Here is a 26256-nt window from a genome sequence, read left to right as displayed (position 1 = left end):
TAATTTGTTGGATTCCCGTCTTCGGCCACGGCAGTGGATGCCTCACTGCTGCCTGACTGCCTGACTGCCTTGGTGCCTGATTGTCTTTCTGCCTTGCTGCCTTGGGCAGGAAACGCGGCGCTGCCACTTTACGCGTGGCTCAGCCACAGGCGCGTCTTTTTGAGTTGCGTGGCTTGGCGCGGCCCCGGTAGGATCAAACGGCACGGCTATCCTGCTTCAACCAGGGCTTCCATCCTTGCTCTTGCTAGTCGACGGCTTCAATCTGGGTCATGGACAGCGTGGATTCTAGCTAGGCTGTATCGCGATGTTCTTTTTCCTTCTTCCGTTCTCATCCCGGTTCTTTGCATCGTCCGATCTTTTGAAATATGGTGGAGGTTCTTGGTCCTCTGTCTGCTCGTCCGCCTACTCCACCTAGGACATCGTCTCGTATGCTGTCCGAGATTGATCGAACTGAAGATTCTCCGGTTGTTGTGCACACGCCTCGCGACTCTCCTTTCTCCGTTAATGGGTCGGCCGGCGCTCCTTCGAGTCGACAATCCAAGCGCGTGAACTTCTCGCCATGGACGAGATACATCAAGCCTCCCTCGTTTACCAATTCCGCCGCAAAGTCGAAGTCTGACCTCAAGTCCCTACCTCCTTCGAATGAATGCAAGCCTACAAAGTCTATCCTCAAGCCGACTACCCTCAATTCCCCTGTCAATTCTCCATCTGCCGGTCCTCATACTGCTATTCCTTTCGCCATGTTGCTAGAGTCGATTTTGCAGCAGCTAGCTGGGGAGGCTATCAGCTCCCGACTCGACGCTTATATGCAATTTTTCGGGGCCCTGCGAGCATATGATAATCTGCCTGGTGACCAAAATATCGTGGCGAGGCTGGGGTTGATCACCCAGTTCATCCAGCGGGATGTGAGCCGAGACCTAACGACCGGGGGACCTCTAAATACCAACCTCGTTATCCAGGCCTTGAAGCTGGCTGTCGCTCTGGTATGGCATACTGAGATCTCTGCGCGACTGCCTGATGACTTCAAGGTCTTCCTTGTTGATCATTCAATCACCTGTCTTCAAGATGCGAAGATGCCCAAGTCCGTTGTCACTCATTACTTGTCCGTGTTGTCGACACAAAATTTCAACGCCAAGATTGTGACCAACGCGAGAGTAATACGCATCTTGAGCGTTCTTCATGATCTAACCAATCGTGTCACTGGAACTGCAATTGTGTCTCAGCGGTTAGCCATTTATCTGCGCGTCCTCAATCAGTCCAAATCGGTATTCATCTCCAACGCAGCCCTGTGGATGGACCACCTTATCTCCGGCTTGCTACATCATGTCAAGGACATTCGGATCAAGGCTATTTCGGTGGGCTTCCAGACCTCGATAGCGTGTGGACCCAACCCAACCTTGTCCAAATGTGTCCGAGAGATATTTGGCAGGCCTCTAGATGAGGGTAGGAAGCTCGTGACGGAGATCTGCGAGCGCATGACGCGCATGATGGCCATTGCTGACTGCGGTGTACATGTACCTCAGATATGGAGTGTGATTATACTCCTATTACGAAGTAAAAAGTTCAACGTCGATCAATGGGGGCATTTCAAAGAATGGGTACTCGTGCTGCAAAAGTGCTTCAACTGCAGCGATTCCGCAATCAAGGCGCAGGCCATTGTCGGGTGGAATCGATTCGTGTTTGTCGTCAGCCCCAGCGATACAACCAGCCCTTCCTTGTTGCGGATGTTAAGCAAGCCCATCGTTTCCCAGTTCGATCGGAAGAAACAAGACAAGCAGCCCAGCCAGCTGGCACTGTGCAGTTATTACAATCTCCTATATTACGCTTTTCGTCCATCGGCATCTTTTCAGCATCTTGATGTCGTCTGGGAAGAATACATTGCTTCGCCCGCTTCCAGCATATTCTCGTCAGTGCCCAGCCTAAGCGACAGGATGGCTCATGTGTTGTCCAATATGCTCTGGAGCCCACAAGCAAAAATGTGGGTGGAGAACAAGGTCAATGAGAGCAACAAAATGGACCCTGAAGAGCTGCCCTCAATTGATAGCAAATGGATCCGGTCGAGGATCACGTCTGTTTTGAGTGTATTCGAGGAACTATTCAAGTCCTCTGTCTGGACGGCCGATATTGAGCAATCAAACATTGCTGCGACATGGCTCAGCCTGTCCCGGGCCTTGTCCTATGCTTCGAGCAAGGAGATCACTCCAACACCAGAGTCAATGCAAGCCGTAGCCCACGTGCTTGGGCTTCTGCGGCGGCTATGGAATGCAGGTCCCGCTTCGCTCAATGCTGCTGTGGAGGATAGTCCGATGGAGGCCTTCTATGATCGGTTCAGCTTTCTTGCTACCTCCATGATCTACTCTCTCGGCAGTGCTCGGTTTACCGAGAAGCTACTCCTCAAGACAGCGGATGAGACTTTCCAAGCCGCTACAACCCCTACGCATCGTCATCCAAGAGCGAACACCAGTCTAGATAGCCCCATCCTGCATTTTCTCCGATTCATCAGTGAACTACCCGGCAATCCGAGGCCCACCCCATCTTATCTCCGTCTAGTTAACCGTGTTTTGGAAGCCACATGCAGCGACAAACTGTCTAGAAGCTCTCGCCTGGAAATTCTTCGGCAATGCGCCGATATACACCTATCTGATGTGGCTTCACCTATCGGCAAGGACAGTCTAGCTGAAACGATATGGAGATCTGCAGCACGTTTGTCCGAGAGTTCTCTATCCTCCTTCCCCATGGAAACAGCTCGTGGACGTGACGGCTCGGTTAGCCGCGATTATGAGAATATAGTTAACGTCCTCTCTGCGGGCTTGAAATTCCCGGATGTTTTCGAAATCTTCAACCCGCTTATGGAATCTCTTATCCGCGTCGTGAGAACCGAGAAGGGCGACCAAGCAATCGCGACAATGGCCGTGGAACCGCTTGCCGAGTCTATGATGAAACAGGGTGCTCGGAATACATACCTCCCCTCGGCATCGCTTCTGCGACTTTCGCTTTCTATTCCTTACTGTCACGAGCCGGGGGCAGGGACTAACACCCAGGGATTGGTCTTGCCCCACAGCCTAATCGAATTAGTGAATAAAACACTCTCCGAGTCGTATGAGGGATTTGACCCCTTGGAAACGAGCGGTGTTGCCGATTTTATTGAATCTTTGACGTCTCTTCTGGGATCGGGTGTTTCGACTTTCCGGTCCGCGATTCTCGCACGCCTCCAGCAGCCCCTTGCTCGTTACGTTAGAGACGAAGAGCGCAAGCTTAATGTTGAGAGTGGCGTGGAGAGCAGAATCCTGACTGCTGTAAGTTTGCGAGCAACGAGGTCTTTAGTATGTTCTAACTCAGATTTAGTGCCGCGCGCTGTCTTCAGCTGTCTTGAACATCTTGCAAGCATCACAGCCTCACGATTCCCAGTGCTTACAAAGGTTTGAGCATATCATCTGTGCAGGCCTTGAATCCACGCATGCATCAGTAACAAAGAGATTCCTCGACTTTTGGAAATCCTCCTTTGGCCTGCAAGAATCCCTACCCTGTCCTGAAATTCTGTCCTGTGCCTTGCAAAAACTGGAAAACCACATCAAGCTTCAGCAAACTGGTGGTCTTTCGCAAAGCTCGCAGGTGCGTTCTTTTCAATTAAAATCTGATTCCGTGCTAACACTTTGCAGTCTGCCATGCAATCCAGTCGGTCTAACGGACAGGAAGCGAACACCGGGTCAGTCGATACATCGGCCAAGTCTCGCATCGCTTTTATCCTAGAAGATCCATACGAGTCGGGCCTGAAATCATCACCCGTCACCGGAGGGTCTGAGCGTAGGGCCATGCCTCCGTCTCCGGAGAGGCCGAACGAGCCTCAACCAAGCCAAGTACCTCCAGGTGGCGATGAGTCTGACCCGGTTGCTGCCATGAACCATTCGATCTCTCTCCCAGCGGGGCCTGGGGATCCAAGAAAACGTAGTGAGTTATTTTCGATCATCGAGAGTCTCCGTTCATCTTCGCCGCCGACGAACACCCCGAGAGAACTGGGGTTCATGACGCCCCCGCACTTGCGCGACCTTCGCAACACGGATGCCGACGCTGCAACACCCCAGACCCCCACCCTACCTCTTGTGTCCGCGGACCATGAGTATGGCTTTCTCGGCTCTTCCCCTACGCCGGGTACTCGAAGCCGAACGCAATTGGGCGAATCGGAGATTCCTCGGTCGCTGTCTACTCCGGCAGCAGAAGACTCCGCCGTGGAGAACGATCTTCGTTCCTCCCCTCCAAAGCTCAAGTCAGTCAGCCCCGAGCCTCACAACAACACCCTACATCTGGACACTCCTGTTTCGGACAACGCGCCGACGGTTATGAGTAAGAGTGCGAGGAGGAGGTCTCGGCGCTCATTGAAAAAGAAGGCATTGAGTCAGTCTAAGCAACCTCAGACGGCTGAAAAGGGTGCCGCAGGTGCAATGGAAGAGCCATTGACGAAACGTCTCCGTTCATCCATGGGAAAGGCGCCCGAGAACAAGGAGCGTCCCTCCAACGACCATAGAATACTCGAAGAATCAAAGACAGCCTCGCAAAAACCACAACACTCCCAAGGTCCTACCGACCCCAGATCTACTGAAGAACATGCTTCTCAGCCTGCGTCGCAAAGCAGCCCGGTCCGTGCTGAACTGCCTAAAGACAATTGGAAGTCGCAAGTCGAGAATTCCGATTGCATTGCGGATTCATGCAGTGACGATATGGAGACCCAGGTTGCGTCTCAGCTGGAGCAAGATCTGGAGCTTGCTGTCGATCTGGACGGCACCCCGGTGATGGTAGAACGCACAGTGGATTCTTCAGAGCAGGGGCCGCCCAAGAAAAGGAAACGCGAAGCAGAAGCCACACCTTCCGGTAAAGAACGGCGTCGGTCTTCAAGGCTCACCAAGACACCCTCCGTTGCAGATGTCGAAGGCAGCAGCACTCGCTTCCAGAGAATATTCCCTTCACAAGATGTTGAATCGTCTCCGGCGCCGAAACGACGGAAACAAGACTCAAAAGCAAGCGCGACTGACATAGGCAAGCCCGCTGAACAGGTCGCTGGTCCTGACGGCGCCAAGAGCAAGGTCCAGGAAACACAAGACAATTCTCAGAAACGCAGATCTTCTCGTCTTAGCGGACAGGCAGCCCCAGCTATTCCGGAAGACAGTCCACTGCCCACGAAGTCACCACGGCCCAGTCGTTCCCGCAAGCAGGGCAAAGACAAGAAGGACAGCATACAAGAGGAGCCCCCGTCCAGGGAACGGACCCACTCCCCGCATGAGACTCCTGCCGAAGACTCTGTTAAGAACGAACAACCTAAGGCCATTGTTCAGAGCGAGGCCGCCCAAGGAGTGTCAGGGCCATTGAAGCCCACGACTGAGGCCCAGGACCAGCCAATGGATGAGGCTGTGCCGGAGACACAACCAACGGATTTGGAGCATGATATCCCGATGACGGATGCGTTCGCGGCCATCGAGCCCTCTTCCGAGAAGAAAGCTACAACTAGGGAAAAGAGTCCTGAGAAGAAGAAGAAGAAGACACGAGGTGTATCCCGCATGACGCAGACAGATAGCGAACAGCAGAAACAGAAAATTATCACGGAAGCTGAAATCGCCATGTCCCTGCGCAAGGTGTTGAGCGACGTCAAACTGGCCAAGTTAAACCGGGACTCGCTCAAAGAAATTGACGATTTATTGTTTGATATCCGGGTGGAAACGCATGAGGCATTGAGGAGAAACACCGAATGAGGGGGATTTTGCATAGCGATGGCGTTGAACTTGTCTATATCCTATTTTCTATATCTTATACTCCTTTTTGCCGCCTTTTTGTTTTGACCATGTGCATCAAAAGATCCTGTTCTTATTCTAGCATTCTTTCGGTCTATGGCAGCTGTATGTACTCTGCTTTCCAATTGGCACAGACCCGGAGGTTCACTGTAATTCCGTTCCATTCAAACCCCAGAAATAAATAGGCTGAATCCGCCGCGCCACCCCGAGCTTAGGGCTCCTGCCGCCGCACCGCGGGCACAGCAGCGGCATCATCCAGCCACGGCAGCAAACCCTCCGTCTTGTCGACTTCTATATCCTCCGGGCTCCAATCCCCGCCGCGAGAATCCTACGGCAGCCTCACCAGCTTGTCCGGTGTATACCTGACAAATCACACCCGGAACAGCTAAGTGCCCCCAAGCTGCCAGACACTTCATCCTAGATAATGTTCAGCTGCGCCGCTCCTGATCTCTCGGAATGACCATCGAATGACTCAAGCTGAGCGGTGAAAAGTTGGTCAGACTGGCGTCATGGCGAACAGGAGGTAAGCCCGATGAAACAATAGATATTCACTCATCATATCTCAAATCTCATATCTCAAATCTACTCGTCGTCTTTCCATCGTGTGACTGATAGTCCGTGAGTATGCCAACCTCACCACCTCTCTCCTCTCCTCTATCATCCCTTTCATCATCTATCTGGATAAAACTAATGAAATGTCTTGAACTGAAAGCGAAAGAAGAAGCAGCATGGTCGAGATCTCCTCTGCTGCGCTCCTGGGCTATCTAGCGCCGGTTTGCGTCGCCTTTGTTTTCTTCTGCGCTTGGTGGGTTCCACTACTCCTCTTTCTCTCCTCCTCCTTCGCTCCATCCTCATTCGGCTTGACCTACACATGAACTAAACTAACATAACCTCAACACAAAAAGGGTCTTCATCGGCGCCCGTCGTCGTCGTCGCCTCACTCGCTATGCCTACGAGGACCCCGAAACTGCCCCCCTGGGATCCGACAGAGTCACCATCTCACATGCTGTTGTTGATGAACGGTTCCCCAAAGTCCCGTATAAGAAGTGGCGCGATCAACAACAGAAATCAAAAAGTCCGTTGTCGTCTACCGTGGAGCCGCCCCCTCTTCCTCCTCCTGAACGCTCGCTTGCGTCCCTTCAGGCAGGTGTCGAAATAAACGATAAGAATCAACCCCCTTCGTCCGAGACTACTGGTCCTGCTTCTTCGAGGGATATTGAACGAGATAGCGGCGATAAGAAGAAAGACACCTTGGACATGAGAAGCGAGATACTCAATCCTATTCCCGAAATCAACGAATCCCAAATCCAACCTCAATCTAACAATCCTCCCAACGAAAACAAAAACAAAGATGCGATATCAGAATCAGAAGACGACCCAACCCGCATGTGCGCAATCTGCATGGAGCAATTCACCCCCGACGACGACATCCGGGCCCTAACCTGTCAACATATCTTCCACTCGGGGTGTTTGGACCCGTGGCTTACGAGACGACATGCTTGTTGTCCGTTATGTAAGATGAGTTATTGTACCAGGGGTCGGGGCGAGAATGGGACTGGGATTGGGATTGGGAATTGGAATTGGGGAAGAGGGGTTTCGGTGACGGCGCCGGAGGCGGTGGTTGTTAGGGGGATGTTTTGATTTATTTATCTATCCTTGCTTTCTTTTGAGATGTGGGGTTTCTTTTGTTTGGTGTTGGGGGTTTTTGCTTTTCTATGGAGTATGTGCGTCTCGGATGATGGATGGATGGGATGGGGGTTCAAGATGGTGTCCTATTGCTGGGTTGCTTGTATTTATTATGTGATGGTCTGGATGGTGGCAGGCTGGGCATAGGCATTGCTCTCTTGGATTCAAGATGGAGCATGCGAGTCCGTCTCAGCGTGCATGGTCCTGGGTCTTCTAAAAGCATTGTGATATACACAATATAACAATACACGTCATATTTACCATTTCTACCCCCTACCATCTAATCATCACAGCATGAATCATCAAAAAGTCCTCACAACCGAGGCCGAATAGTCTGACCACCCTCCCAGGAATCTCCCGCCTCCAGGGTCTGCCATCCAGCAACCGATCCAGCCTCAACACAGATCATATTCTTGTACGCCTCATCGGGACCAAAGTCCGCCATACCCTTGGCTTTTTCAATCCAAGGATTCCACACCACCACATCCGTCAAAGCCTCCCTCGTAATCGAGAACAAGGGCTGATCATCCGAAGCCGTCGACACCACAATGGGGACCTTCGGATCCAACGCTTTGTACACACGATCCGTCTCCTTGTTGATCTCCACTGCCTCCGAGGTCTCCGTAACCGCTGCTCCGTTGAGAGTCTTATCCAGGTACTCCTTCGTCTGGAGATTCTTGACCCGGATATCGGTGATATCCTATATGCCATTAGCCATCACTACAACCACCCATTATCAAGTAAAGAAAGAGAACCAACCTCAACACTCAAATACGTATGCATCAACACCTGGAAGTCAAAGTTCTGCTCCCCCTGGTTCTGCACCTGCAGAGAAGTCGCCAAGCTGCCCTTTGTCAAAGTAACACTATACACCAAGCCAAACTGGTACGGCCACGCCTTCTGGAACTCCTCGCTCAGCATTGGATGCGAGAGCCCGAAATCCAACTTCACAGCATCATCGCCTTCTTTCCGGAAGGCCTCGGAGGACGATTTGCCGAGGAATTCCCAGTTCGAATTCCGGGCGAAGCCGTGTTGTGGGAGGGAGGAGGTCGCGTGGTTGGAGGGGGGAGGGCCGAAGACCTGTTTTGAGGAGAATTAATTAGTTAGATTGTCGTTAAAGAGGAGTATGTGGGTAGAGAGGGGGGTTGACGTACCGGGAATACAACGGGAATGCCACCCCGGATTGGTTTGGAACCATCCAGGTTGGCCTTCTCGCTCACGAAAAGCTGTTCTTTGCCGTTGGCGAGCTTCCAGGAGGTGACGGTGGCTCCGTAGAGATGGACGGTGACGGATTCGCCGGTGGGGAGGGTGGCTTCGACGGTGTTGTCGCGGAGGGAGATGGTGGGCTGGGGGAGGAAGGCGCTGACGCCGATGGCGGAGGGTTTGTTGGAACGGTCCATGATGTGTGTTGATGTGAGGAAAGGGAATCAATTAGTGGAGGGGAGAAAGAAGGAGGAGAGATGGAGATGGCGAGAGGGAGAAATGATGCGGGGAGCCGCCGGAGTCGTCTGAACCGGCGGGGCTGGGCGGGGCGGGGCGCGGGCGTCACTTGCCGGCCTGCAATGGATTTGTAACCATCCTACCTATCTTGACTCTTTCACGCACAAGCTCCATGGTGATGATATGACATCACATGTAGGTGGACTTCTCGTCACGGCCCGGAAGTCAATGTCAAATCCAAAAATACTGCACAGGAGTAACCCTCAGGGGAGGGTGCAAGGTCTCAGGGAGTCTTGATATTCTGCTTTTACAACATTGTTAGTTATTCTATATTAGAGGCCTTGGGAAAATCCTCGTTCACCAGCTCTTTATCCGCATGTTGATGCTCTTTGCTCAGAATTGAATACGAACGTCTCTCACTGGGTTCTACTAGATCAGTGTCAATGGTGTGATGCTGTCATGGAATTGTTACCTGGACTCAATGCCCTATAACTCAGTGCAGAATTCTAGGTGCCTTCATTTCTCACAATTCCTTTCTGCTTTACTATGAATGGTCATTACTCAAGAACATTCCTCTATCAACATCACCCACAGTGACAATCCACACCTCCTCATTCACACCAGCACTATCCCCCAGTATCCCCACCCTCTATAGCCTCCAAAGTGAACAAACACACCCATCCAACACACCCCAATGAATACACACATATACATCGTCTCGAAAACCACCACCCCATCATCATACAACACACTTTTACAGTGTTTGCCCTATCTAAAGGATCCGCCGTCAAAAAACATGCACTTCACCTGAGTATCAAGAATACAAACACACTCCCAGACCAACATCTTCATCTTCTTTTACCATCGACCTTCTCCTCTTTCTCCTAATACACCATCCCACAACGTGAAAAGCATCAAATCACGCCCCTTTCACCAACCCACCCAAAATGACACCCAAATTCATCAACACCCTCCTTCTCGTTCTCTTTCCCCTTTTCTTCCGCAGAACCACCTCCTCCGTCACCACTGCTGAAGAAATCCAACTCAGAGCAGCTCAATGCCGCAATATGTCCCAGGCCGAGCACTGCCAGTATATGGAATTGGTGGCGTTTTTGAACGAGACCCGGGATCTGAGTCTTTCTCGTCCGGCTCCGTATTTGCTTTTTAGGAGACAGCATCGGTATTAGCCACGGTACTCGTGCGATGGAACTGGGGGGGAGATGTTGGGTGATGGTTTGTGTTTTAGATTTGAGGTATTTCGGTGTTGATAGAGGCTGACTGGTTTTATAAGTGATTTCATTTAGGCTCTACTTGATGGTTCAGTCTCCGGGGTTATCGCTTGGGATATCGACTCTTGGGATATGAAGGGTTGATTTGATGAGACGGTCTGGGATTGGGGAACAAGTCTAAACTGAATGACTCTGGGTGTGAATACCTCTTTTTGTCTACTTGAAAGTTTCGACAATTATGATCTAGGTGGGATATGAGATTGGGTTTCATGGTTATGTGATCCCAGGATGGATATGACCAAGAGCAATAGTATGGTTGGGTCATATGGAAGGATACAAAAACAAGATATTAATTAGAAACATAGACTCACTAATAACCCGTTCAAAGAATACCAAATCAAAAGCATACATCGAATAGAATAATAGATATTCGCCACCACCACAACCAAACCAACCAACCAACCACTAGATACCAACCCTACCCCAAACCTCCCAATCCCACAAAAAAAAACCCACCCCATAAACCCCAAACCCCCAAACCAAAACAACAAATAATATCCCCTCCCTCCGATCCACTCCCCACCTTTAACCGCAGCAAAAACATGGCTCCTGACCCCGGAAACACACCAAAACATATACCCCACACGTACCATATAAGTTAGAAATTAGGTGGGTATTTCAATAATCGCCCCAGATGGCCTAGGCGCCAATCGTCTAGTGGTTAGGATGCAACCTTCCCAATACCCACATTGAGACTAGGTTGCGACGCGAGTTCGAATCTCGCTTGGCGCATTCTTTTTTTTATTTTTTATGTCCTTAGCGGAAGGGGGGGGGGGTTAGATGTAGTTGTGTAGTATTTCTTTTTTTTTTGTTATGTGGTATATTGATGGATTGGGATGATGGGGTGGTTGGTAACGGTGGTTGTCTATTCCGTACTTATGGGCGATATATACATTCATTTCGTTGTGTTTCTCTCCCCCGTGCGATTATGGGATTATGCTGTCTGTCCGCGGTCCTGCGTTGGTTTTCTCCGGCGTGACTGGATTGATCTTGGTCTTTTGGTTCTAGACAGGGCTTGGATCTCGTGGACTTATTTACATCGAGGCCTCACGATGTATCCCCTCTCATCAACTCATCCCGCACCTTGAACGGATTCCGCTTGACCAGAACCGCAGCTACAAATACACTCCCTGCCAATGCGACCGCAAGGTAAAATGTCCCGCGTACTGCTACATCATATGCCCCGATGACTCCTTCCAGGTACTTACCCGGTAACTTGCCGGCCAAGCTTGTCGCTCCTAGACGCGTTACCATCTCTGGGTCCAACCCGGGTACGTTCTCCTCCAGACTCCCCGTTAGTCGGTTTAGGAAGATCGCTTGCGCGACACTGATGAATACTGCTTCTCCGATGTCCTGGGAAAAGGTCATCAGGGCCATGCCCACGGAAATGTCTTTGGTGGGGAGGATGGCTTGGACGGCGATGAAGGGGACGCCGACGGCACTGCCGGAGCCGAGGCCGAGGAGAACCAGGGAGGGGATCCACAGTTTGGCAGGGGCGGTGGGGGTGAAGGTTGTCATCAGGGCAATGCCGGCGATGACGAGCAGAGAGGCAGGGAGGAGAATGGGCGTGTAGGTGCGAGTGTGGCTGATGAACCATCCGCCGGTGATGGCGCTGAGGAGGACGGAGATTACGAGTGGGAGGGTGTTGAGACCGCTTTGGAGGGGACTGGCGTTGCGGACGGTTTGGAACCAGATTGAGAGCTGGAGGGTGGTTAGTTTGATTCTGGAGGGAGAGGGAGGGAGCGTACGTAGTATTGGACGATGGCGCGGCAGGCCGAGAGACATAGACTGAAGACGGAGCCGGTGATGATGACGCGCTTGCGGAGGACTCGAGGTGGCAGCATTGCCGTGTCTTGTTTGCGGTGTTGGAGGAGACAGAATCCCGCGAAGATGATGGGCGAGAGGACGAGGAGGGAGATGATCCGTCCGTTGGTCCAGTTGTAGGTGTCGCCGCCCCATTGGAGAGCGAGGAGGAGGCATAGAACTGCGGGGGCGAAGAGGAAGAACCCGAGGAGGTCGAGCTCACGGAGCTTCTGGATGTGCGTTTTTGACCCCCTGGGGGTGATGTTGGGGAGCTTTAGAAGGAGGAGGATGGCTGACGGCAGGGCTGCGGCGGGCAGGTTGATGAAGAAACACCATCTCCAGGACAGATTCGAAGTGAGTACTCCTCCCAGGATGGGGGCTACTGCGATGGCGGTGTATTCGCTGGCGCTGATCAGACCGACAAAGGTTGGTCGTCTTCGCAACGGGGTGGAAATCGCAATGATGCTAGATAGATTAGTTGGGAACCAGCATTGGTTGTTGCACACTTACACCATGCATCCCTGACTGATCCCAGAGAAGCCCAAGCCTGTGATGGCCCGTCCGATGATGAAGATCACGGAGCTCGGGGCCAGTCCCGATAGAAGTATTCCACCTTCGAACAGGACAAGATTGACAAGAAAGACCCATTTGACGGGAAAGTTGTCGTACAACTTGCCCTGAGAGAGCTGTGACATGCAGGAGGTGAGCCGACTGTGGCCGATATGTCAGCATATTGCAAGCATAGCAGCAGACTGATGGGGATAACTTACAAGGCTGCATCGTACCAACCGACATCTGCCACCGATCCGAACTCGTCGGTTATCCGCGGAATGGCGGTAGTTAAGATGGTGGCATCCTGTCAGGTCAGCAATTGCAGGAGTTCACCGATAGAGACACTCACTAGGCCCACGAGAAAGACACAGAGACAAAGGGACAGGGAGATGAGTGCAAATTGGATGCCGTGCGGATAGAGGGTCGGATCGAGCTCGGGCTCATGATCCTGGATGGCTGCAGCATCCTTCGATCCGTCTGGAACGCATTGAAGCTTCTCGGATTGGCTGCCGGCAGGCAGCATTTGCATGGTCTCGGTGGCTACGGAGCTCATTGTCGTGCCGGCCCAGGTCAGAAGAATGCCGTGCCAATATCTACTGACTCTGGCAAGAAAAGGCGAGTGGAACTGCTGCGAGAGTGGGAGGCCCGGATATAAGAGGCCGGCCACAAGAGGCCTGATAAGGCTATAGGCACTAAGCACTAGACACTAGGCAGAGAAGTTATCATCCTGAATCACTGAACCCTCGATAGACCGGGGCTGTGCCAATCAGAGAGAGTAGCGGGGGATGAAGTGATGCGATCCCTGGCTGGTGCAAGTTTAACCCATGTAAGCAATTTAGTTCCCTTGTCGTTGTCTTCCTGTTGGCCCGCTGGACTGAACTCATCTCCACTGTCCGGCGTCAGCCGGCTTCTCCCCGACGGACTTCCAGGACTACGGTGTGCGCCCCGGAGAAACTTGGAAATGGCTTTTATTGTGGCATCATTCATAATACATACATTCATAAACCCCGTCAAGCCCGAAAACTATTACACCCATCATGCAATGCAGAAGAATGCTCGCTTTTGATCACATAACTCCAGTGCGCCCCAGTAAATCAGCCTACCGGGGGAACATCATCGCGCCCCGGGATGTATGCCAGCACAGTGCCTCCATTCGCATACACACGCTGACAATAACAAGATGAAGGAAAAGAGAAACAATCTGCGTCAGAAAACCAGTGGCCGGGAAGTTGACCGCCGCCAGCAGAAGCAAAGGATACGCAACCCACGGGTTGACCGCCAGAGGGCTGCAGGGTTGGAAAATAGACACGACTTTGAGCAGGAACGCAGCCAATTGCATCGTCGTCACAGTAGCCTGCCAGTCGAACAGCGACGCCCCATCTGGGAAGAATCTCGCCAGAGAGAAACGACCCGGAGGCGGGGGGAGCAATTGGGGGACAGGCTCAGTATGCTCCTGAGCTACTTCGTGATGCTCGGGCTGTGTCGGCGAATGGGAGTGTGCGCTAGAGAACCGATGTCGCACAACCAGATCTCGTTCAGGGCTGAACGATGTGTTGTGCCCTGACAAGGGATCTATGTTCTCAAACACAGGTGTCAAATCGGCCTCAGCACCGGCCGTCTCATACGCTGGAGTGCGTCGTACAGCCACCGGACTGCGAGTGAGGGACTTGCTCGGAGACAGAGGCTGCCGAAAAGATGGCGTTGGCGCGCCCTCCATAGGATGGATCCTTGCGCTTGGACGTATGTCAGGGCTTGTTGGACTGGTCCTTCTTGCTCGAAAACTCTCGTTCACATTGGCGCCGGCTTGCAGTCCACTCAGAACCTCATCTGCAGACGGGCGCCGGTCAGGATCCACAGACAGCAGACGTTCCAGAAATGTATAGAGCTGCTCAGGCAATTCGGGCCTCATGCGCCGCGCATAATCAAACCCAGACCATTGGCTGATTTCCTCGCGGAGCCGGTCAAGGTCTTCTTTCTCCTCATGGATAAGGTCGGCATTGCTGTATGGCAACTGCGCAAAACAGAGAAAGTAGAGGATCATTCCCAGGGAGAAGATATCGGACTTGAACGTAAAGTTGCCAAATGGACCGTCGGGGTACTCGCGCCGCAAAACTTCTGGTGCACAGTAAGAGACAGTCCCGGTAGCTCCGGTCGACCTCCGGATCGAATCCTGGGCTTGGACCTCGCCAAAGTCGCTGACCAACACTCGAATCCCGTCACTGGTTTTGTGCAGCAAGCAATTGTTTGGCTTCAAGTCGCGATGAATGTAGCCATTGGCATGGAGGTAACGCAGTCCCGAGGTAATATCCTTGAAGAAGGAATAGATCTCCTCGAAATTCAACTTGCGCAGCTCTCCTCCACTCGGAGGCTCAGGTCCTCCCCTGGACCTTCTGCGGAGGCGCTCCTTCAGCTGCTCAGTGGTCGTCGGAGTGTCTACCGAGCCGCATATGTAGTTGTGCAGATCCCCAGCGTTACAGTATTGCTGGAGGATAAATGCACATGGCACACTTGGCCCAAACGTACTGATCTTGGCGTTCTCGAGCCAAACGTGTCGATATGAAACAAGGTTCTGATGTGTGAGATGCTGTAGCAATTGGACCTCTCCTAGTACCTTCTCAAGCCACTCATGGTCATCTCCGACAGGAACCCGCTTGCAGGCGTACTGTCCAAGCGAAACCCCATCCAATACATGTTTAACCAGTAGGACCACCCCTTTTCCGCCTTTTCCTAGAACCGTCTCTTCCACGAAGAACTTTTTGAAGTAGTCCGGCGTAAACGCTGCCGAAGAAATTCCCTGACTGGTTGGTCCGGCGTAGCTGGGTTCGCTGGTAGGGCCGTCTGCAAGGGCTGGCGGAACAAGACGTCGATGAGGGGACGGAGGGCTGGATGAGCTCACGGAGCTAGGCAAGCTGTTGTGGAGCATGCGAAAATAGTTGGGGTTGATAAATTCAGGTTGCGCTCGTGGGCTGGCATGGTGGTCGTCTTCGGAGTTCCCATCGTGTAGAGGTCGATGGCAGTAAGGGCAATCGGCAAGCTCCAGGTTGCCTTCGTCGCTATCTGATGCATTGCGTAGAACGAGCTGCCGAGAGTCTCGATCGAAGACGACGACGGAGTCATTGTGGCGACTAATCAAGGACGATTGTTAGGATCGTCTTCCCAGTGGGAAAGCTAAATCTACACTCGCAGAGGGGAAGCTCACAGTACGACATCAAGATTGCCGGACCCGTAGGGGACTATGGACATGCCTTCGTCCGCCATTGTAGCAGGCAGCGCAGCACATGCTTGAAGGAAGCAAAGACCTGAAAGGCCGCAAAGTAAATAAAGATGGGCGGATCTTAGACAGTCGCTGGCATGTTCTGGCCGGTGCTGCGGAGACCGAATGACGAGAGTGAGGCTGGGGGCCCCACGTGAGCGGCCATGGCGGTGAAGCCGTAAAGCAACCGCGGCCAGGATCCGGCTGGCTTTACTGCCCGTCCTAAATTCAACTACGCCGATTACAAGGGATGCATGCAGTTATGAACATGGAAGGTTGATCAGACGATCTACCGCTCGATTTGATTCTTCTCAGCATTGGGTGGGTATCTAAAAAGTAAAGAGGAGTGGGGCCCAGGATCAGCTGGCTCCCGCTACCTCTGAATGGAGTTGGCACGCACTAGCAGGAAAGCCGTCCAGGTGGCATGCCAGCAAGGCCGTGTGAAACCACGCCTGGACCGGATACGGTCGGTGGCGTTCTCGACCTCCGATGGATCTGCATCTCCGAGGATGTCTGTGGGCCATGCAGCTGGTTGTCAGCGGCCCGGATATGGTCGGGCGTGGCGTGACTCTCGTCGCGCTCCATCTCTAGAGCGACGGCGTGGGCCCAAGGTCGATGGGGTTAGTGACGGATATTCAATCCACAAAGTGTTGAAGCTTTTCATGCAGAGCCCTCACTTAATCGTTCTCCTCTCCGCTTTCCTCGTCGCTGATTTCGAGGTTGGCAATCGAGTCGTCGTCATCATCACTCTCGCCAAAGCCCTCGAATTCCTCGTTGCCTGAGCCAGACGCCTGCCCCTCAGCTGCCTCTGTTTCATCGGCAGCCTCGGGAGCTGTCTCGTCAAGCTTCCGCTTCCGGGTCATTTCGCCGAGACGACCCTCGCGGCCTTCGATCTTTCCGTCCTCCTCGCCAGAGGTATGGGGAGGAGGAGTATACCAAGGGATCTTTCCTCGAAGGAAGTCGTTGATGACCATCTTGGCAACGCCGTCGAGATCGGGCTCTCCTCCACGGAGGAGTCGGCCACCCTTGCGAGCAAGGATGCTGAGGAATTCAATGGGATCGTCCGTGCGCTTGACGCCGTAGGTGCGCTCAAGATGCTTGGGCTGAACCCGCTTGAGGATAGCCGGAATGTACTGTTCAGGATTCTCTACGTTTTCGACACGGACAACACCACGAAGAAGGATGTCCTCGGGGGAGTCGTTCTGGTTGGGGGGAACCACACCAGGACAGTCGATGAGGTAAATCCTCTTCATCAAAGTAACGTACTGCCACACCTTGGTCTCACCCGGAATAGGAGCCACAGTACACACCTTCTTCTTGCGCAGAGTGTTGATGACGGAAGACTTTCCGGTGTTGGGGTATCCAATGAATCCGACTGAAATCTGCTTCCGGTCGGAGTGCAGAGACGAAAACTGCCTAAGGAGTTGGATCAAAGAACCTTTACCAAAGGAGTTGTTGATGGAGGCATGGAAAGCCAACGTGGGATAATCTTTCGAAAGGTTGCGTACCCAAGCAGCCTGGTGTCACGTTAGCAGCTGAACACCAGCATCGACTGTGAAAACAGCACGAGTAAAACAAGATACAAAAGAAAAGATGACAGAATGTGTGAAATGTTACTAAGAGACCGGCTATGATGCCACTTCGAGAGCGGAAGCAGGACTCAACTCAAAAACAGAACACAGCTTGGTTCTTAACGAGAGGCTCTCAAAACGAAAGCCAATCAGCCTAGCTTCAGAAAGAAGTTCGGCGCGAACTAGCGTCAATCTGCCAGAGCTGTAACAGACCATCTCCCATAGTGAATAACGCGACATGAAGACGCAGGAGAAGCCTTGACTTAGCAATGGCATCGACCCAAGGGTCGAAATAGGTATGAAAAGGAAAGGGGTAGTTGTAAAGTAAAGAAAGTGACAGAAACTTACCGCTACGCCGGTGGGGACCAGATCGCACTTGTTCAAAACGAAGATCAAGTGCTTGTGGGGAGCCTCATCACGGATATACTTCTCAATACTCCGGCAACGCGTACCCTCAGGGTCACGAGCATCAAGGAGATGGATGACAACATCTGAGGAATCGATAACCTTGTAGAGCTCGTTCCAGATACGCTTGCTCTGTCCCTTGGAGAACACAGCCTCCCGAGCGGTAGGCGCGGCACTGCTGCCATCATCTGCAGCCACATCGTCACCGTCAACCACCATGGTACCATCTTCATGTGTAGCATGGTCCGACTTTTCAACGTAGGCATTGTGCATCTTGGTGGTCTCTCCAACCAGATCCTCCAGCGAGGCAACACCCAACTTGACACGCTTTCTCTGAGCCTTAGGTCCAAAGGTATCGCTGAAGGGGTTGGTTTCGATGGCCATCTTGGCCTGGTGCTGCTTCAGCCCATTTACACCTTTATCATCTCTGATCAGGCTCATGGGGAGCTTGTTCGTCTTGAGCAGGACTTGATACGGGTCAGAGGCACGCTCAGCGACGGCCTCCCGGAAAGAGGTCAAGGCTTCTTGCGAGATCACTCTGGTGTTTCCAAACCATTTACGGTTGGGCTCAATCCTAGCAACGGGGCGGTCTCGAGACTGGTATGAAGCAGCCTTGGTGATCTTTCCTTCAGCGTTGCGTTGGGCTTTGCCATCCTTGAGCATATTCAAGGTCCTCAACTTCTTCGCATCTCTTCCATACGTCAGTATACAAATCGCAGCCCATGCGTCGCAGCGGGATTGCTTACCGGTAAAAGTTTTCACCCTTGGTCCGGACGTTCCCCATGCCATCTCCAGTCTTCCCCTGCCGATCTTTACGATTGGCTTCCTTCTTAAAGGTACCCATTGTGCAAACAAGCCCTTAAGGCACCTGGAAGAAGTTTGGTGGAAAAAGTTCAAAGAAAAAGTGTCATAAAAAGAAAAATGGCGGAGCGCAAAGAGAGAAGAGAAAGAAAGGAAGGAAAAAAGTTTCGAAGCGGGAAATTATTTTTTTCTCCATTGGCGGGCGCCAAGCTAAGCGGTGCACGGACCAAGCGCAAGAAAATCGCTTCGTCCTCGTCCTGACGCCCGCCGTAGCACCGCGCTGGCCATCAGGCATCTCAACCTCCCTGTGCTGGTCCTTGATCCCGATTTAGACCGGCTGGCTGGTTCTCGTCAGTCCCCCATTCTCCACACCTCCCATCCTCAGTTTTGCTCACATCATATTCGACGCAGACAGACGCTGTTTACCATGTCTCTCTTCCGCAATTGCAGGACTGCCACCGTGCAGCTCCGCGGCTTCGCCTCATCCTCCTCTCTGCGGGTTGGACCCGAGTCTCCCAACTTCATCGATGTCCCTAGAACCATTCAGCCCGATCTCCCGCCGAAGCCCCGCGTCAAGGGTACCCTGCCCGTCCCCAGGGAACTCTTTCCGGTTCGCCGCAAGGACAAGCCGACGGAGGAGTACATTGCTGATGCGACACCTCTTCCCACCAAGGAGATCAGCCTGGACCCCAAAGACCCTAATGCCGATTACATCGAGTGGAAGAAAATCATGGCGGAGATGAGACGCAGGAACCTCCGCGAAGGTCTTTTGGAATTGCACGCCCGGAAGCAGCGGACGGACAAGACGATGATGAAGCGGAGTCTGGAGAAGCAGAAGCGCCGGGAGCGTATCTTCCGCCAGCCGGAGAGGGAAGATGTGCGGTTGACCCGTACTTCGGTCATCCAGGACATGCTGCCCAAACACACCCCCATGCTGCCGGACCCTGACCGTGAGGCTCGTCTGGCTCAGTCCCAGGAACGGGTGGAGCACCGCCAGGCCATGAAGGAACTGGAGCGCCAAGAGCACCTGCAAGCGCTTTACATGAATGCCAGGAACTTCATTACCACCGAGGCCCAGCTTCTGGCTGAGATCGAGGAGGTCTTCCCTGATGGTGCCAACAGTGCCTGGCGCAGCGACCACCAGGATGGCAATAACATTTGGAACTTGGGTGTGCCCCCGACTGTCCACTCTATTGTCAACGATTCCAATAAGAGCGAGACTGGTCGCTGGTATGTTTCCCAAGAGAGACTTAACCAGATTGCGGAGCAGCTCACTGGCGGCAAGATGTGATGGTTGTACCTAATTGGCAGGTTGTATATTACGTGTTTCTCCCAGTGCGATCTTTTCTGTTGTCACGCAATTTAATTGGCTTGTACTAGCTTTATCTGTTTGTATACCATAGGTACTTAGACGAATTGAACAATCTCAGTTATATGGCTCTCCCGGATGCTCAAAATCATTGCCAAAAAAACGCCATCGCTATGCCACGCAATGCCCAAACGCCGCGGCCATACTTTTGATTATCAGTAAACCTCCAAACCTTTGTCAGAAGGGGAAAAAACGGTAAAACTCGCAAAAGCGCTTGGTCACGAGCTCCCTTCCGGAGCGCCTGCACCTGAGACTGCCGCCAATGCAGACCCTTCAGCAGCGACAGGTCTCGAGATATCTGAGGTATTTGCAATATCTCGTTTGGAAACTTCTTCGTCAAGGAAGCAGCCCAAACCCGCAAAAGCTTCCATGAGAGTACGTGAGTAGTATTCTTGAAGGTCGTATCCGCCTGCGTGCATACGAGTGTCCTGTCGGATGGGGTCGAGGTAGCTGTTCGGGTAATAGTCGCGCAAAGTATAATAGTCCCTCTTGTTGGGAACCAGCCCACCAAAAGGATCGTAAGGCTTCTCGGGCTCGGGAGTTTTAATCTTCTTAAGACCTTTGATGAGGCTCGAAGCACCACTATCATCTGCCCGGTCGGTCGCAAGGGTACCCTGTCCGGCTTTCCTGGCGTCCGAGTTGCGCAATGCAGCCTGCTTCTGTCGGATCCGATCCTCCTCACTACGACGAGCAGAGGATTTCTTGAGTAAGACCTTTTGACCCTCGCGAGCGATAGCCGCTGCGTCGCCCGGTCGACCTGCAGCAAGACGACTGAGAACGTCTTCCCGGCCGGCGAGTAACTCCTTACGCTCATTCTCATATTCCTGCCGTGCCGCCTCTCGCCGAAGACGTGCCAGCTCTTGCTCTTGTGTCTGCTGTTCTCGGAAGGACGAGGCCTCTTGCGCTTCAAGGGCTTGGTTGGCGCGAATCGACCGCATGTTCTCTGAAGCATATCTTTGTAGATCACCCTCTGTCTTCGCTACATCCGTGCCGTGGACGAGATTCGCGATTATCTCTTCACGCTGTTCGAGAAAGTCATCGTAGGCTCGTTTCGAGTCAAACTCTTCTTCGCGGCGGTTCAGACTATAGAAATATTAGCAGTCCCATAATGTACGGAGATATATTGTTGATGACGAACACCTGCATCACCCTGCGTCGAATGTCTACCTCTCTTTCCACATTGATATCCTCGAACGTCTGCTTCCGAAACCGATTCTTGCGCAGGGTCTTGTGGCAGCCCGCGACGGGACAGTTGGCCGGGCCCGAGGAAAATATCCGGTCCACACAGGACTCACACATCTTGTGGTAGCATTCTGGATTGATGAGGAATCGCATGTCCGGGTTCAGGTAACGAGAGGATTTGCAGACAGGGCACACCTCTTCTGAAAGTTAGTGAACATTCATCGGGATCCTGGGCAGTGAACCTACCATCGTCATCCCCGCGGTGAGCCATGGCATCTCGTGCAGGAGGCATTTTGAGAAATACTGCAGCGCCAAAGAGGCCAGAAACAGGATAGTGCGGGGAACGCGCAGCGGGGAGAGAAGTGAAACAATCCAAGGTGAGTCTTCAGTGGCATGGAAGGTTGATAATCCAGCTGCGTGCACGGGCCAATCATCTTCTCCGCTCCTGTTCCGCGGCGGAACTTTTTCTTGCCGCCATCGCCTTCCAGTCCGCCTTCTTCCCCTCACCCAGTGCACCTTTACACTCGGACTGAATTGTCATTCCATACACATATATTTTGCCTGCCCTAAAAATGGGTGTTCCAAATAATGGCCTGCACGAACTGGAGCGCCAGCGCCTCGAACTTGAGGGGAACATCTCGAAGCTGCAAGATTCCCTTTACCACTGGAGGACGTGGGAGGCCGAATACGATGGCCTCAGAGAAGAGATTAACGAACTAGGTGATGATGCGACAATAGATGACTACATCCGAGTGGGCCGCGACTTCGGCGGCTCCTTGGTCAATGAGGAAGAAGTCAAAGTCATTCTGGGAGAGAAGCAGGGTGTGACACGAACGAAACAACAGGTGGTCGATCTGGTAACGAGGCGGATTGACTATGTGAAGCAGAATGCTGCTACTATAGAGAAACGACTACGTGCGGCAGAGAATGAAATGTATACGCTCGACTCGCAGGATCAACTTCCGGCAGAACCTACAGCGGACTTTCCGATGACAGAGATTTTCGAAGAACTTGATGAGAACGGCGATGTGATTTCGAGCACAACCACCACACCCGGAAGCCAGGCACCGGATCTTTTGCAGGTCTTGAAGAAAGCTGGTGTTAAAGATATACCGGATGTGGTCAAGGCCGACACGTCAGTTCCAAGTTCGTCACAATCAACAACCCAGCCTACGGAGGAGGCCAGTACAAAGGATCACATCTCTATTGTTGATGAGCCTTCAACCTCGAGTTCCGGAAGCAATGATCAGGAGGATAAGCCTGCTGCGTTAGATCCGACCATTGAAGTTCACGGCGAGCGTCCTGTTACCGAAGTTGATGAACCCCCAGAGGATGCCCAATTACGCCGCGAAATGTTGCAATACAGTCTGAATGAAGTAGGGTCTGTTGTGGCCGAACTTGAGTTGGATGAGGGTGCAAGCGATATATCTGTTGATGATGAATATGACGCTTATGAATTTGATGATGATGACGATGAAGAAGAGGATGAGTACGGAAGAAGCACTGGACGTGTCCTGAGCGAAGACTATCACCGCCAGATGCGCGAGTTAGAGCAAAAGCTCAACGCTCGAGGAATGTGGAATGCTGGAAAAGACACGGAGTCGCTTCCGACTGATGTCAAGCAGGACCTGGAGCAGCCTATTGTTGTCCATGTCGAGAAGAGCGCGGACGCGAGCAGCGAGCCCGTTGAGAATAAGAAACCGAAGAAGAAGGTTGCTTTTGCTGACGAACTCGATATCGCCCCGGCTCCTAAGCCTCCGACTATCGAGAAGAAGGCCGTTCCGGTCCGGGAATCGAACGTGCCTGTTCTGTCAGACTCTGTTGTTGAACGCACAGGGTCCGTTGATAAGGAACCTGTTCAGAATGCTGCCCCAAAGAAAGCCTCCCGTTTCAAGAGTGCCCGGAAGACCAGTGCAACCGAAGAGGCCACTGCTTCAACATCACAATCGAGCGGCAGCACTCGGCCCGCTGAACCTCGCTCAGCTCTGCGCAAGACCGAGGCGTCGTCGACAGTATCATCTTTGCCTCTGTTCCCTGCAAAACCAGCGGAGCCCAAGCCTTTCTCCCAGCCTATCTCCGAGGTCATCGGGAAAGACTCTACACCCAGGGGCCCCGAAGGGAAGATCCTTGCGGACACACTCGTTGAACGTGAGGTCCCGGTTGGTCCGGCAGCAGCACCAGAGCCCGATGAGCTTGACGAGCAGCTGCATAAGAAGGAGATCGCAACCGAGTTCTACAGGATACGGAACAGGATGGTCCAGCAAAACGGCGGCTTTATGGGCGAGGAGCCCGAAATAGTGCCCATCGAGACCGAAGACGCTCCCAGACGAGTGAGCAAATTCAAGGCCGCCCGCACGAGGTAATCATCTAGGTAGAACGAACACAGATACCCAATCTACTGCAAGGATGCAAGCGACATTTCGTTCTCCACGTAGACATTCAAGGAAAGGACTGAAGCAAGGTAGCCTCTACCTTGGCATGGCTATACTACTTCCCATGGTATAGTCATTGAGTTTCAAGTCCAAGATTAAGTAAGAATCAGAGGGCTCTCTGACTGTGCTTCAGTTACTGGGTGTATTGGGCTCAATCGGGTACTTACAGCCAGTAAGAAATGGAGTTTGGTTACGTTTCACCCTCTACATCCAAATCTTGGGGACCTAAATGTGGTCTTGCTTGTAGCGAACATGTGCCTTTGTGGCTGGGATGCACTTTGGTTGAATCCAGGACTGAAAGCTTTATTCAAATATTGCATAATAATAATATTTCCTGCAGTCAATGTCGATGATACTACTATCTAGCACCTTTACATGGATGACGCCAGCCACAAGAACCACCGGTTCTACCGTCATCGAGACAAGGAGGAGTCCATAAGCACCCGGTGTCTGCACAAGCAACACCCCCGTCGACATGTGATCTCGGCCACTCCTCCCCGGTCTCGCCAAAAGGCAGAGTTCAACTTGATGGTGTTTACATCATACCGGGCAATCAACATGGGCACACACGGCAACTACTGTGTAACCGACAGCTCCGAAGATCCTGATCAACGATCTGCGCCCTTTATTTACGTCAGCTTCAACCAGGAAAGCTCTCTGAAATATCGCCAAGTCCTCTCGATCTGTGCTGCCTGATCGGTAACTTATTGAATCGATGAAGTCAAGACTTGGCAGCTACCCGCAGTGGCTTTAATGAGGATCGACAATAGTGATGTGCTGTTCTTGATTCTGACAGCGTTGCCGGCCTGGTTCGAGTGAGACATTGGAGGACGTGCGCATTACAATATTGTTAGTCAAAGAAATCACTAATAATGTTTGTTTACCTAGCTGGGTACTAGTAGTACCCAGTTGCTTGTCAATGGCAAGACAGTCATGGCCGACGGATATTTGAGTGCAGGTGTCATGGATCGATGACAATGTGCAGTTGCATAATATTCCGTCGGTCCGGCCCTTAAGAGGAGGTAGGGAAAAGGCGGAAACCTCGATCAGTGGATTCCCTTCGTCTAGAGAACTCCATCGACTGCCTATGAAAGTCTGGAATCGACAGGCCGAAGGATAATCCATCTATTGCCCATCCTACCTACATGCATGGGTGGACCAACAACTGGCTTGGACAGTGGGCCAGCAAACAGCATGCTAGAAGGGAATCTGAGTTTACGTTGATTCTAGCCAACTGTCTGGACCTTGATTGACCGGTGCGATGAAAGAGCGTACGTAACCTCCTACAGCGTGTAGTGCGGGGTGCAATAGTACTCATTCTCAACGGCTTTTTCGATGAGATTGCCGTTTTTGGAGGCCTTGAGGACCTTGAAGGCTTTGGATAGTGTGCGAAAAGTGCAAGGGTTGTCAATTGCACCCAATGGGGCTGCTTTGGCTGAGAATTCGCGTTTCAGGACGTACATCTTGAATGGTTCGAACCGGAGTTCGAGTTTTGAGAGAGAATACTCAACTGCCGGGTGGGGAGATAAAGATGGAGACAGGATGGGGCGGGTAGACTTACGACGCACTGCAGAAGCACTACTGTAATACTACTGTTGGAGAGGGGCGTTTAAAGAGAAAGAAAAAGCAGAAAGAGTATAGATCGAAATCCGTAGCGCGCCCATCCAGATGCCGGGGAAAGCTTAAAGAGCATTGGTGGCCGGCAGGGCTGCGTTGCCTGCCTGTCAGATGAACGCGGATGACACGAGCCCGGACAAGCCATACTGCTGGAATTGCGTTGCCCGGTCCTGGGTTGGCCAGTTGTTTCTATATATATTGCCCGTAGGCTGTGCCTGTGCTTTTTGTCGAGACACATGATTGTTATTATTGAGGTGGACGCTAGGCAACCATGGCTGGAGCTGACCTCTGGAGGTAGATGGTTGGGTAGATAGTTTGTCGGGGATGCCTGGATGGGACCTTGGGTTGCTTTTCTTCTTTCCCATTGCTTTGTCGGACGGAAAGGCAGCGAGCGAGGCACAGAGTCCCTTGGAAATCCACCATGACGTGGCGGAGTCGATCGGAGCAGATGTTTGCCGGCGGAAGAGGAGAAGAAAGGAGTGGAGGCTGTCGTCATCCCCCACTGAGCGGGGGCGGGGAAACCATTGATCCCGCCCCATCTTTCTCCTCCCGACCCTCCCAAAGAGTCGGACTAGTCTACACTCTACACATTATTATGTGCGACAATCTCATGACTACTATTCTCATCGAATAATCAATTATGCCAAGTATTATCCCATCATGACATGCAGGTGGCCCCGGTCGCCGTATTAGCTTCCTCGAGCGGGATGCTAAGCTGCTAAGCTGCAACACACCAAGACAGAGCCAACGTCAACTCCATCCCCTACTCCGCACCGTATGTCGTGGATACCTCAAATCAAAACCCTTTGCGAGCATGATGCAAGGTACCCTTCCCGGGTTAATCCTAGGAACCTGATCCTTTCCCCATGCTAGTCGCAATCGCTACGCTTCTGACTAGATAGCTCCTCCCCCAAATCTCTCGGACTTGCGCGTACTCGTCCTCCGTTTCTTGAGCCAAGACCGCTCCTCCATCGAGCACAAGCATTGTCGCTTACATTGCCGTCCCGGTTTCCCGCTGGGTGAGCGATTATGAATAGTAGCATGGTCCGTGGGTGTTTTACCCATGTTCCCTGTAT

At 52.4% G+C, this 26256-nt stretch overlaps 11 protein-coding genes and 1 non-coding gene across 12 annotated transcripts; 7 read left to right on the top strand and 5 right to left on the bottom strand.

The window, feature by feature from the left end:
• Positions 1-222: 222 nt before the first annotated feature.
• BO94DRAFT_486613 (putative telomere length regulator protein (Rif1)) lies at positions 223-5922 on the top strand. Its single transcript, XM_025609013.1, has 3 exons — positions 223-3296; positions 3346-3612; positions 3660-5922. The coding sequence occupies exons 1-3, from the start codon at positions 366-368 to the stop codon at positions 5739-5741; spliced, it is 5280 nt and encodes a 1759-aa protein (XP_025470243.1). The 5' UTR covers positions 223-365; the 3' UTR covers positions 5742-5922.
• Positions 5923-6015: 93 nt separating this feature from the next.
• BO94DRAFT_344063 (putative RING finger protein) lies at positions 6016-7480 on the top strand. Its single transcript, XM_025607059.1, has 3 exons — positions 6016-6303; positions 6499-6585; positions 6686-7480. Exons 1-3 carry the CDS (start codon positions 6290-6292, stop codon positions 7419-7421), a joined length of 837 nt encoding a protein of 278 aa, XP_025470242.1. The 5' UTR covers positions 6016-6289; the 3' UTR covers positions 7422-7480.
• A 116-nt stretch (positions 7481-7596) lies between these two features.
• On the bottom strand, positions 7597-8924 carry BO94DRAFT_532411 (D-hexose-6-phosphate mutarotase). Its single transcript, XM_025611113.1, has 3 exons — positions 8621-8924; positions 8226-8546; positions 7597-8166 (listed from the first exon to the last, which is right to left on the bottom strand). The coding sequence occupies exons 1-3, from the start codon at positions 8864-8866 to the stop codon at positions 7780-7782; spliced, it is 954 nt and encodes a 317-aa protein (XP_025470241.1). The 5' UTR covers positions 8867-8924; the 3' UTR covers positions 7597-7779.
• A 755-nt stretch (positions 8925-9679) lies between these two features.
• On the top strand, positions 9680-10159 carry BO94DRAFT_532409 (uncharacterized protein). The gene has a single exon (XM_025611112.1). The coding sequence runs from the start codon at positions 9854-9856 to the stop codon at positions 10091-10093; it is 240 nt and encodes a 79-aa protein (XP_025470240.1). The 5' UTR covers positions 9680-9853; the 3' UTR covers positions 10094-10159.
• A 679-nt stretch (positions 10160-10838) lies between these two features.
• Positions 10839-10927, top strand: BO94DRAFT_t95. Its single transcript has one exon. It is a non-coding gene; the product is annotated as a tRNA-Gly (tRNA).
• A 98-nt stretch (positions 10928-11025) lies between these two features.
• Positions 11026-16051, bottom strand: BO94DRAFT_572921 (protein kinase IKS1). Its single transcript, XM_025614947.1, has 8 exons — positions 15750-16051; positions 13716-15675; positions 13292-13573; positions 12900-13256; positions 12769-12854; positions 12509-12709; positions 11944-12463; positions 11026-11896 (listed from the first exon to the last, which is right to left on the bottom strand). Exons 1-8 carry the CDS (start codon positions 15806-15808, stop codon positions 11243-11245), a joined length of 4119 nt encoding a protein of 1372 aa, XP_025470239.1. The 5' UTR covers positions 15809-16051; the 3' UTR covers positions 11026-11242.
• BO94DRAFT_486602 (putative GTPase NOG2) lies at positions 16041-18716 on the bottom strand. The gene is made up of 3 exons (XM_025609012.1): positions 18526-18716; positions 17723-18470; positions 16041-17320 (listed from the first exon to the last, which is right to left on the bottom strand). The coding sequence occupies exons 1-3, from the start codon at positions 18621-18623 to the stop codon at positions 16481-16483; spliced, it is 1686 nt and encodes a 561-aa protein (XP_025470238.1). The 5' UTR covers positions 18624-18716; the 3' UTR covers positions 16041-16480.
• Positions 18717-18862: 146 nt separating this feature from the next.
• BO94DRAFT_486600 (uncharacterized protein) lies at positions 18863-20023 on the top strand. Its single transcript, XM_025609011.1, has 2 exons — positions 18863-18930; positions 18992-20023. The coding sequence occupies exon 2, from the start codon at positions 19008-19010 to the stop codon at positions 19869-19871; it is 864 nt and encodes a 287-aa protein (XP_025470237.1). The 5' UTR covers positions 18863-18930; positions 18992-19007; the 3' UTR covers positions 19872-20023.
• Positions 20024-20167: 144 nt separating this feature from the next.
• BO94DRAFT_621867 (TFIIH/NER complex subunit TFB3) lies at positions 20168-21513 on the bottom strand (the record flags this gene model as incomplete). Its single annotated transcript, XM_025617026.1, has 3 exons — positions 21378-21513; positions 21064-21328; positions 20168-21032 (listed from the first exon to the last, which is right to left on the bottom strand). Exons 1-3 carry the CDS (start codon positions 21421-21423, stop codon positions 20168-20170), a joined length of 1176 nt encoding a protein of 391 aa, XP_025470236.1. The 5' UTR covers positions 21424-21513.
• Positions 21514-21623: 110 nt separating this feature from the next.
• BO94DRAFT_343809 (prefoldin-like protein) lies at positions 21624-23716 on the top strand. The gene has a single exon (XM_025607057.1). It carries the CDS (start codon positions 21704-21706, stop codon positions 23492-23494), a length of 1791 nt encoding a protein of 596 aa, XP_025470235.1. The 5' UTR covers positions 21624-21703; the 3' UTR covers positions 23495-23716.
• A 222-nt stretch (positions 23717-23938) lies between these two features.
• On the top strand, positions 23939-24259 carry BO94DRAFT_582855 (uncharacterized protein; the record flags this gene model as incomplete). Its single annotated transcript, XM_025615507.1, has 1 exon — positions 23939-24259. The coding sequence occupies one exon, from the start codon at positions 23939-23941 to the stop codon at positions 24257-24259; it is 321 nt and encodes a 106-aa protein (XP_025470234.1).
• Positions 24260-24867: 608 nt separating this feature from the next.
• Positions 24868-25875, bottom strand: BO94DRAFT_343806 (uncharacterized protein). Its single transcript, XM_025607056.1, has 3 exons — positions 25467-25875; positions 25125-25400; positions 24868-24998 (listed from the first exon to the last, which is right to left on the bottom strand). Exons 1-2 carry the CDS (start codon positions 25674-25676, stop codon positions 25173-25175), a joined length of 438 nt encoding a protein of 145 aa, XP_025470233.1. The 5' UTR covers positions 25677-25875; the 3' UTR covers positions 24868-24998; positions 25125-25172.
• Positions 25876-26256: the final 381 nt, after the last annotated feature.

Source organism: Aspergillus sclerotioniger (assembly GCF_003184525.1).
Source record: "Aspergillus sclerotioniger CBS 115572 chromosome Unknown BO94scaffold_6, whole genome shotgun sequence".
Lineage (NCBI taxonomy): Eukaryota > Fungi > Ascomycota > Eurotiomycetes > Eurotiales > Aspergillaceae > Aspergillus > Aspergillus sclerotioniger.
This window is presented reverse-complemented; position numbering and strand designations above follow the sequence as displayed.

Bases quoted from the DNA above. Each gene is read 5' to 3' on its own strand.
- BO94DRAFT_343806 (XM_025607056.1), bottom strand. From the start codon at position 25,676: ATGACGACAGCCTCCACTCCTTTCTTCTCCTCTTCCGCCGGCAAACAT. The intron at 25,401-25,466 runs GTCAGCTCCAGC...CTCGACAAAAAG, and splicing joins CCAACCATCTACCTCCAGAG to CACAGGCACAGCCTACGGGC.
- BO94DRAFT_486613 (XM_025609013.1), top strand. From the start codon at position 366: ATGGTGGAGGTTCTTGGTCCTCTGTCTGCTCGTCCGCCTACTCCACCT. The intron at 3,297-3,345 runs GTAAGTTTGCGA...ACTCAGATTTAG, and splicing joins AGAGCAGAATCCTGACTGCT to TGCCGCGCGCTGTCTTCAGC. The intron at 3,613-3,659 runs GTGCGTTCTTTT...AACACTTTGCAG, and splicing joins GTCTTTCGCAAAGCTCGCAG to TCTGCCATGCAATCCAGTCG.
- BO94DRAFT_486602 (XM_025609012.1), bottom strand. From the start codon at position 18,623: ATGGGTACCTTTAAGAAGGAAGCCAATCGTAAAGATCGGCAGGGGAAG. The intron at 18,471-18,525 runs GTAAGCAATCCC...GACGTATGGAAG, and splicing joins AAGGGTGAAAACTTTTACCG to AGATGCGAAGAAGTTGAGGA. The intron at 17,321-17,722 runs GTAAGTTTCTGT...ACGTGACACCAG, and splicing joins TGGTCCCCACCGGCGTAGCG to GCTGCTTGGGTACGCAACCT.
- BO94DRAFT_344063 (XM_025607059.1), top strand. The intron at 6,586-6,685 runs GTGGGTTCCACT...CAACACAAAAAG, and splicing joins TTTGTTTTCTTCTGCGCTTG to GGTCTTCATCGGCGCCCGTC.
- BO94DRAFT_343809 (XM_025607057.1), top strand. From the start codon at position 21,704: ATGGGTGTTCCAAATAATGGCCTGCACGAACTGGAGCGCCAGCGCCTC.
- BO94DRAFT_532411 (XM_025611113.1), bottom strand. From the start codon at position 8,866: ATGGACCGTTCCAACAAACCCTCCGCCATCGGCGTCAGCGCCTTCCTC. The intron at 8,547-8,620 runs GTACGTCAACCC...TCCTCAAAACAG, and splicing joins GCATTCCCGTTGTATTCCCG to GTCTTCGGCCCTCCCCCCTC. The intron at 8,167-8,225 runs GTTGGTTCTCTT...AATGGCATATAG, and splicing joins ATACGTATTTGAGTGTTGAG to GATATCACCGATATCCGGGT.
- BO94DRAFT_572921 (XM_025614947.1), bottom strand. From the start codon at position 15,808: ATGGCGGACGAAGGCATGTCCATAGTCCCCTACGGGTCCGGCAATCTT. The intron at 13,574-13,715 runs GTGTGTATGCGA...TGGGTGTAATAG, and splicing joins TTCATCTTGTTATTGTCAGC to TTTTCGGGCTTGACGGGGTT. The intron at 12,855-12,899 runs GTGAGTGTCTCT...CTGACCTGACAG, and splicing joins GTGTCTTTCTCGTGGGCCTA to GATGCCACCATCTTAACTAC.
- BO94DRAFT_486600 (XM_025609011.1), top strand. From the start codon at position 19,008: ATGTCTCTCTTCCGCAATTGCAGGACTGCCACCGTGCAGCTCCGCGGC.
- BO94DRAFT_532409 (XM_025611112.1), top strand. From the start codon at position 9,854: ATGACACCCAAATTCATCAACACCCTCCTTCTCGTTCTCTTTCCCCTT.